The following is a 10,000-nucleotide window of genomic DNA, read 5'->3' on the forward strand; positions in this document are numbered from 1 at the left end:
CTGACCGCTGACCACTGCTGACCACCATTGATGAATGCTGACCACTGCTGTCTGCTGACCGCTACTGACCACTACTGATCTATGCTGACCACTGCTGATCTCGGCTGAATGCTGACCACTACTGACGTATGCTGATCACTGACCAGCAACCAAATGTGTATGTGTGATTTAACATGCACAGGCCGGGGGGAAATACAGACCTGGGGGTGGGGGGGGGGGATAGGGACCTGGGGCAACATGGACTTGCAGGGGGGGGGGGGGGGGATATAGTCCAACGCCCAAACGAATCTGCCACGTGGCCTCCTGATCTCTTATGTTTCTTCAAAAAGAAAACCGAACTGACACAGCCCATAAAACCCGAAGCGACGTGAACTGCCGGGTGACAGCGTTCTCTCCGTCACCCACACTTGACAGAGTCGCTGCACTGTTCACGGGAGAGGTGACGGTTGTTGGCAGCTGAGAGGATAAAAATCACACCTTCTGTTTTAACGAGGGCTCAGAGATGGAGGAGGTTGGGGCTGACGTGTAGATGATGCAGGGTGTGTATATATATATATATATACGGTCAGCGGATCACCGGCATCAGTGTCTCCCCGTCTGGCGGAGGGTTGGAGATCGGATTCTGTCCTCTCTCCTTCTGGTGCACACTGTCAGGTGAAAGCCGTCTCATTATTGTTTCAATGCTCCTGGTGACCATACAAGAAACTTCTTGCCTTGCCTTGCCTTACTTTGGCTTGCCTTGCCTCGATTTACTTAGCTATGCTTTGCCTCGTCTTAATTTGCCTTGTCTTACCTTACTGTTCCTACTTTTGTTTTGCCTTGCCTTGCCATACTTTACCTTGCCTTGCATTGCTTTACCTTGCCTCGCCTCGCCTTAATTTGCCTTGCCTTGCCTTACAGTACTTTTCCTAGCTTTGTTTTGCCTCGCCTTGCCATGCCTTACCTTGCCTTACCTTACTTTTCCTAGGTTTGTTTTGCTTTGCCTTGCCTTGCCTCGCCATGCCTTGCCTTTGCCATACCATGCCTTGCCTTACTCTGCCATACCATGCCTTGCCATGCCTTACTCTGCAATACCATGCCTTACTTTGCATTACCTTGCCTTGCCTTACCTTACTTTGCATTACCTTGCCTTGCTTTGTCTTGGCTTAGTTTGCCTTGCCTTGCCTTCCCTCCCCATGAAGACCGTATTTGCACAGTCTAAACGGGGACGAATTCCATTACCTCTTTGACTGTCTATCTTTTGACGAGGCTGATAAAATAAACTGACTAAAATTTTACTGGAAAAAATCAAATGTTTAAGAATTCCGTTCATTATTCACAAGTGCAAACAAATGATTGCTGACCCACCCAATAATATTCCTGAAAATCTTAATGAATGCCTTCTGATTTAACTCGACAGACAAGGTGTATTTCTGTAAGTCATCATGCTTACTTCTTTTGTGTTTATTCATTGAATTTGTCCTGTTTGCGTTTTGTGAAAATGCCCACCCACTTCTGGTATGTGTATATTGTACAATGCTGTATCTCTTGTATGTTTTTTTTCTTCCTCAAAATGAATATCTTATGTATGTCTTAACCAAACAGTTGGTGTGTCCATTGTAAACTTTCATAAGCACAGTGCCAAGTGTTATTTATATTTTTATTAGATACATGAAATATGTAACATGTCCATGCGCCCACACTGGGATTCCTGAAATGAACACGTTTGTCTTGTGTAATCTGTGTACTCTGTATACAGTCAGGTAGCCTTGCAATACAATTCATAGTTTTCTTTCTTCCTTTCTCTCTCTCTTTTTCTTTGTGTTCGTGTGTGTGTGTGTGTGTGTGTGTGTGTGTGTGTGTGTTTTAATGAAATTTTTATGCCAACGAGTTGACAAACGTGGTTGTGATTTTCGCATTCACGGAAAAAAACATAGCGATGACTACGTATTCTCAAACAAACATAGCGATGTTTGTGTATGTGACTTGTCCTTCCACCCAGAATGTACATGTCAGTATGCTGAAGTTTATTTTCGTTGCGGATGTAATTATATTTGTGTGTGTGTGTGTCATTTTACGTTTGTTTCGTTTTAGAACAATGCTTGGACTGAAGTTATGGTGATTTGACTTGATGCATATTGTTATTGTGTCCCCCACTCCACAAAAATGGCGGACGACGAACCATAACCTTACCTTAGTGGCTGGAAACAGTGGTGTATTCCAACTGAAAAGAATGACACTGCCATCCAAGATGTTGCGGAAGCTTTAGAAGTCATTGACGACAATGAGTTGTGTGCAAGGTGTGGCAAAATCTTGTCGGGTGGTTCGCACGACGTGACTGCATGTTAGAATGATGATTTGCAGAGGGGTGGGGGTGGGGGTGAGGGCCGTGAGGAGGAAGTTGAAGAGCTAGATGTAGCCAGCAAAGGGCGAAAGTGGAACAGCAGTCGAGCATAGCTCTGCGGTTGACCTGCAGCTGACCAAAAGACAATGCATTTATTCAGGGAGGGAGGAACAGCGTGAAAAAGGGGTGGTGAACAGTCTCGTGCAAGTCGTGAATTACGTGTACAGCATGAGGGGGGTGGAGGGTGGAGGTAGAAAAGCACGCTCGCGTTGATCAAACAGCTAGCGTGTGCAGGTGGACTTGTGAACAGTGTTCACCCCCCACCCCCTTTCCCCCATGCACTGTGGGCCAACTGGGTCACTGTTAACCTCTTTGATACTGTCTGAAAGTGAGCATTTAGTGAATGGGCGTCGCACAGGCAGGAGTTGTAATCGAAGGACGTGTGTTAGATGAACTTCTTACTATCAGAGTTTGATAGTCTGTTCATTTTCCTTTCGGACAAGTATGGGTTAGTTTATTGAAGTAGTTTACGTGCTAGAATTTTTTGTTTGTTAATTAGTACCCTCCGCTTAGCGTCGCGGACTGACGGCTGGGAGGACGTGGGTTCGAATCCCAGCGGAGGTGGGTTTTTCGGCCTGTGGCCGGCTCCTACCCAGAGTTCAGTGTGCTGTGGGCTTCAATGGGGAGACTGGGACCACACAGTCGAGTGTCATCCACTTCTAGGATACGTCTTTGGGTGTGTTGCTCAAATTACCTGACCAACACTGCAAGTGTCTGTATCTCTTGGGCCTGGTTAACGCCGGGATATCATTATGACAGGACAAGTAGAGTACAGCCTTGTCACGCAGTCCCAAACCAAAATGGACCTCCATAGCAACATCATCATCGTCATCGTCGTCATCCTCCTTCATCATCATCAGTATAAACAAAACAATCTCAAAGTTGTGGCCTTTCATGCCCTGCTCTCATGGTGACCTCAGTTTCGATACCCCTCCACTTCCGTGCTTGGGGTGAGTCCTGTCAATTCTTCTCTTCTTCTGCGTTCACTCGTATGCACACGAGTGGGATTTTACGTGTATGACCGTTTTTACCCCGCCATGTAGGCAGCCATACTCCGTTTTCGGGGGTGTGCATGCTGGGTATGTTCTTGTTTCCATAACCCACCGAATGCTGACATGGATTACAGGATCTTTAACGTGCGTATTTGATGTTCTGCTTGCATATACACACGAAGGGGGTTCAGGCACTAGCAGGTCTGCACATATGTTGACCTGGGAGATCGTAAAAATCTCCACCCTTTACCCACCAGGCGCCGTCACCGTGATTCGAACCCGGGACCCTCAGATTGACAGTCCAATGCTTTAGCCACTCGGCTATTGCGCCCGTCAGTCCTGTCAATGTCTTCAGTGTCGGCAGATTCATGAGCGGCTGTTGTTTGAGGGACGTGGTGGCGGTCTCCACTCTGGGGGGGACGCTCACTCAGTCTGGCTCCGCGACTAAGCCATTATTGTCGTTAGTAGGGGGCTTAGTAGGTGGTGTCCTAAGTACGTTAAATCAGAACAGGCACCACTGAACACCACCGAAGTGACTCGGCAGCAGTGCAGGGTCTCCTCTGGTGTGTGGCCTCCTAGCGACCTAACATCGATGGTTCCCTGCGCACTGCCGACGCTGGAACTGTGACGAACCCGGGTGTGGCCGTGTATGAAAGAATCTAAATGAGCGGCGTGGGAGTAATGCCACTGAAACGGTGCAGATGACGGGGGGGGGGGGGAAATTATTACCCTCCGCAACCCCAAATCGCCCGGCAAACAGTAAGCGCAAGTCAAAAGAATGCTTGGCAACCGAAGGTTGAGCAAAGATGATTCAATTTCTGCATGCTGCGTTTGTCTGCCCTGGCCTCTTGCTGAACACACAGACAGCTGTTTCAGGCACACGTGTTCCCATCCATGTTTCAGCCAACAGTGGACAGTTATTCAGTGGTTTATAAACAACAGCTGTGTTTTTCTTTAATGTAGCGGAGGTGCACTTGACAGAAAGCATCTCATGTATAGGAGGAAGGTGGCAGAATGGTTAAGACGCTCAACTGCTAATACAGAGCTGGTGAGGTTCTGGGTTCAAAGCCTGCTCTCGCCCATTCTCCCAAGAATGACTGGAAAATCAAGCCGAGCCTCAAGTCATTCGGACGAGATGGGAAACTGAGGTCCCGTGTGCAGCACGCATTTTGATCACTGAAAAATCCGTGGCAAGGAGAGTGCTGTGCTCTTGCAAAATTCTGCAGAAGAAATCCACTTTGATAGGTACACAAAGATAGTGCATGGACTCCAGGCCTGACTAGGTGGGTTGGGTTATGCTGTTGGTCAGGTATCTGCCTAGCAGATGTGGTGTAAAGTATAAGGATTTGTCCCAGCGCAGAGACGCCTCCTTGAAAAACTGAAATTGAAAGCATCTGTGGTTATGAGTGGTGCTCATTACATTGTATACACTGCTGTTTGCCAGAAATTCAGCATCATTTCACCATGCCTTAAAGAAGGGAACTGTGCAGGTTCCCAAGTGGTCCTCAACTGTTTGTGAACCGTGTACACTGGTGTCTGTCTCTTGGACTGACTGGCTGTCCGTGTGTTGTGTGGCCTATCAATGACGCAGGGTGTGACACCATGTGTTTGATTCAACGAAACAGCGGCAACAGAAGAGTGCATCTGCCCGCATTGATGTTCCAGACTGGTGGACACGGGCAAGATGAACTGGCTGCACGTGCTCCTCGTGCTGTGCTGCTGCTGCCCTCTGGTGGCCCTGGGAAGTACAAGTTGAGAGGCTTTGTTTTTTTTCTTCTCCCTTCTATTGTGTGGTTATAAATGTGGTTGTAGTGTTGTGCACTGTACTGTAGTGTTTTGCGTTGTATTGTATTATCTTTTATATTATTGTACTTTTGCGTTGTGCTGCGTTGACATGTAGTGTAGTGTAGTCTTGAGTCTTGTAGTGCAGTGTAGTCTTTCGTATACATGAGTGGGCTTTTACGTGTGTGACCGTTTTTACCCCCGCCATGTCTGCAGTCATGCTCCGTTTTTGGGGATGTGCATGCCGGGTATGTTCTTGTTAGAGAGTGGCCTGCCCCTGGTTAGCAACCGCAACAGGAATCAACAGCTCAACTGACGGGCGCAACAGCCGAATGGTTAAAGCGTGGGACTTCAATCTGAGGGTCCCGGGTTCGAATCGCGGTGACGGCGCCTGGTGGGTAAAGGGTGGAGATTTTTATGATCTCCCAGGTCAACATATGTGCAGACCTGCTAGTGCCTGAACCCCCTTCGTGTGTATACGCAAGCAGAAGATCAAATACGCACGTTAAAGATCCCGTAATCCATGTCGGTGTTCGGTGGGTTATGGAAACAAGAACATACCCAGCATGCTCACCCCCGAAAGCGGAGTATGGCTGCCTATATGGCGAAGTAAAAACGGTCATGCACGTAAAAGCCCACTCGCGTATATGCGAGTGAACGTGGGAGTTGCAGCCCACGAACGCAGAAGAAGAAGAAAAACACCTCTACGAATATTCTTTTCTCTGTTTTTTATATAGTTGTATTTAGTGTCATCGGTGTGTTAGCTTAACTCTGGATTTCAGGATCAATATCTTCAGTTAGCGCGGTGACCTCGGTGGGAGCTTACGGTAAATATACATTTAGTGCGTCATGCTGTGTCTCTAGCGTAAACCATTGTAAACCATTGTACCGGCGACCATCCCTTGGAATTTACAGGACACTTCAACAGGGGTTCCTACACTTTGTTTTGTGCTATGGGGAATTTTTCATCGATTTTCAGAGGTACCTCTATATTTTTCAGCTTATTTTTAAAAAGAGATATGTTTTTGTTTGTTTGTTTTTCTTTTTTTGGTTTTTTCTTTTTTTGCTGTTTTTAAAAACAGTTCCAATGATGACGTAAAAACATTGTTACATGATCTCGGGATGACGTGTTTTTGGGTCTCGTCATTCTTATGATGGAATTTCGTCTCGTAAAAGACAGCCCTTATTTGACAGTGAAAACGCCTACGAAACAAGTACATTGAAAGTATCGTCAGTCATCATTTTTGCCCAATTTGTAAGTACAGAAAATCAGTTTCATGTTATAAAGTACTCCGAAAACAGTTCTTTGAAACTAAAACATTTATATCCGCACTATCATAATCATATCATATCAATATCAAGGTGTGCAGGCCTGACAAGGCCTTTTGCCCGCTTGAAGTGGGGAAGAAAAAGAAAGTCCCCACATATGTCTTTATCTTAATCTTGGCATCTGTTGCTGAAACATCAAAAATATCTTCGGGGACAGGGGAGGCAATGAACTCATAATTAAGACCACACTGGACACATGATGCCGTGGTAACCCTTTTAGAAACCCACATAAGAAAGCGATTGTTTCAGCTGTTGAAGTTATATCCATTTCTGAATTAATGTGTGGTAGTTTTCATGTCAAATTTAAAAATGAAAGGCATTCATGCAATGGAATTGCAGATCCATTGCTTCTAATTTAGATTATTTACGTGAATATCTTGCTCAAAATTACCACCAAGTTTTGATTTTACAGTCCTTAGATGTAACTAAAGGTAAAATTACCTTCTTTAAAAGGATATTGTTTTCCTCCTTTGTATCACATAGACTGTTCTAAAAGGGTTACCACGGCATCATGTGTCCAGTGTGGTCTTAATTATGAGTTCAATGCCTCCCCTGTCCCCGAAGATATTATTGATGTTTCAGCAACAGGTGCCAAGATTAAGATAAATGATTTACTCATACATTTCCTTTCAGTTAATTTGAAAAATGGCCCTTCTGATTCAAACTCAATCTGGCTTCTGAATTTAGTAAAAGAAAATGAACAGTGGGTTGTTGGTGAAGATTTTGTGAGTCGGTCACTAATTCTCGTCTCCTGAAAATCTAGTAGAGTCCTCTTTATATCTTTTAATTGATGGCAATGTAACAAGAATTCCAGATGTATCAAGCCACAAGGCTGCATCAATTGATTTGACACTCGTTACATCAAACCTAGCAACAATCAGTACCTGGTTGTAGAAGATGATGCACTAGGCAGTGATCATTTTCCAGTTATTCTTAAACTTCATACAAATTATAGATCTAACGATGTAAGCAATGATACAATACCAAAGTTCCACTACGAACAGGCTGATTGGGGAAAATATCAATCTTTTCTTTCAAGCCAAAACTTAAATAAAATGGAAGATTTAGACGTTGATATCGTCCATGAAAAACTTACTAAAATAATCATTGAAGCAGCTGAACTATTGATTCCAAAAATAACACCCGCCAGAAAAGGAAAGCATTGTGGTAATATTTGGTGGAATTAAGCGTGTGCAGAGGCTGTTGAACTTAAAAAGAAGACAATGGTTAAAGGATATAGTAAGGAATTAAAAAATGATAAGAACACGGAGATTGACAAGCAAAGACTAAAGGACAGGGTGGAGCAATCCCATGAAGAAATGAGGAAAGCCAAAAATCATTGCAACTGAGTTGTTGCTCAAGCCAAAAGACAGTAGGCCTACTGGTCTAATTATTGTATTCAAGAAGTTTCAGATTACAAAGATACAAAGGAAGTATGGAAGAAAATCGAGGATATGAAAAGTGGGTTATCTTTTCAAGAATATCAGTTCTGAAAAGCTGCTTAAAGTTCCAAGGACTAATCTGAAATGCGCTGGAAATAGGTCTTTCAGAGCTCAGGTTCTCCAGGTGCAGAACTCTCTACCTTCATCTCTTGGAAATTCCTCTGATCTACATTCCTTTAAGTCAGATTTGAAAACTTACCTTTTCCATAAGCATTTTTGTTCTGGGCGGAATGGTTAAACCAAGGTATGCTTGTTGGCAAGTATCTTTGTACTAGTATTTTTACAGTCCTGTTTTAATGCGTTGTGTATTTTATGTAGTTTCGGTCTTAGATGTGATGTCATTTTTTCTATCTGGTTATTTTTAATGGGCGTGTGTGTGTGTGTGTGCGCGCGCGTGCGTGCGTGCGTGCGTGCATGTGTTTGTGAGGTTACAATGCTCTGGTACGCGTGTGTAAGTGTGTAGGCATGTTAGTGAGTCCGAACAGAATTCTATGTTAGAAAATAAGAAATATTTTAATTCTTATGCAATTTTGTTTTTAGTGCAGTTGATATTTAATGTCAGTGTGTGTGTGTCTGTAAGGGAGGGACATTTATATATCTGTGTGTGTGTGTGTGTGTGTGTGTGTGTGTGTGTGTGTTCTATAAAAATGCATTTTGTTTAAACTAAGCCTTATTTATTTCATAGCTTTTATAATCTTTAGTGTGCTTTTGCATTCATATGAACACACTGGATGTTTTCCATTGTCAGATAGCGGTTGTTATGTTTTTAAGGCATGTTTATAGTCAACTATGATGTAAGGCGCTTTGAGCAGCATTGGTGCTTGATATCGCGCCATGGAAAAACTATGTATTGTTATTACTATTATTATAGCACCTATCTTCGGTCAAATGCTAAACTCGAAGCAAGCGCTTTACAAACACGGAGTTATTTGCACAACAGGCTTGCCTACATGGGACTTGCTGCCTTTTGGCACACATCACTCGTTTCAGTCACACGCGCGCGCGCGCACACACACACACACACGCGCGCGGGGGAGGGGGGGGGGGAATAATAAGCGCCAAAAGGCAGCTCCAAGTCGGCTCTCCTAGGTAGGCAAGCCTATTGTGCAAATAAACTCCGTGTTTGTAAAGGGCTTAGAGTTTGGCATTTGACCGAATATAGGCACTTTATACGTATGAATAATTATCAATCAATCCATGGAATGAAAGAAAAAAAGAACACACACACACGTGTGAGAGTGTGTGTGTGTGTTTGTGTGTGTGTGTATGTGTAAAATATTAGCTAAACACACTGTTTCACTGCGTTGCAGGAAAAGGCAGGTCATTGTGCCCGAAACGTAAGTGTGGTCGTTCCGTTTCGTGCGGAGAGACGATGTGAGGAAAGAGAGAGAGAGAGAAAGAGATGTGGAAAGGGGGAAAAGATATTGGAAAAGACAGATAGAAAGAGATAGGGAAAGAGAGTGAGAAAGAACTGGGAAAAGGAAAAAGATTTGGACAGACAGAAAGAGATGGGGAAAGAGGGGTAGAAAGAGAGAAGTATGGAGTGGGAAAAGAGGAAAAAGATATTTGGAAAGACAGGTAGAAAGATACGGGAAAAAGAATGAGAAAGAGGTGGGGAAAGAGGAAAAAGATTGGGAAAGACAGAAAGAGATGACGAAAGAGAGGGGAAGAGGAAAAAGTGAAAGACGGATAGAAAGACATGGGGAAAGAGTGGAGAAGAGGAAAAATATAGTGAAAGACATGGGGAAAGAGAGGGGAAGAGGAAAAAGATAGTGAAAGACATGGGGTAAAAGTGCGGAAGAGGTAAAGGATAGTGACAGACTGACAGAAAGACATGGGGAAAGAGGGAAAAGAGATAGGGAAGGACAGAAAGAGATTGAGAAAGACAGGGAGAAAGAGATGAGAAATAAATGGAGAAAGAGACAGAGAGGTGACCATTTGGTGTGGAAGGATGGAATGAGAAAGGACAGAGAGGGAGAAAGAGATGGGGCAGAGGGGGGGGGGGGGGGGGTGTGGAGTGCAAGGGAGAAACAGACGGGAGGAGGGAGGCGGTTGAGGAAAAGAGATTGAAA

The 10,000-nt window shown here is 44.3% G+C and overlaps 1 protein-coding gene across 1 annotated transcript in view; it reads left to right on the top strand.

Moving 5' to 3' along the window:
• The first annotated feature begins 597 nt into the window (after positions 1–597).
• LOC143276565 (uncharacterized) overlaps positions 598–10,000 on the top strand; it is a 51,077-nt gene continuing 41,674 nt past the window's right edge. Inside the window, exons 1-3 of the mRNA XM_076581153.1 lie at positions 598–654; positions 5,041–5,126; positions 9,239–9,265. Coding sequence (XP_076437268.1) covers positions 5,060–5,126; positions 9,239–9,265 — 94 coding nt within the window. The 5' untranslated portion in view covers positions 598–654; positions 5,041–5,059. The remainder of the gene's footprint in view (positions 655–5,040; positions 5,127–9,238; positions 9,266–10,000) is intronic.

The sequence above is a fragment of the Babylonia areolata genome, chromosome 32 (assembly GCF_041734735.1).
Source record: "Babylonia areolata isolate BAREFJ2019XMU chromosome 32, ASM4173473v1, whole genome shotgun sequence".
Taxonomy (NCBI): domain Eukaryota; kingdom Metazoa; phylum Mollusca; class Gastropoda; order Neogastropoda; family Buccinidae; genus Babylonia; species Babylonia areolata.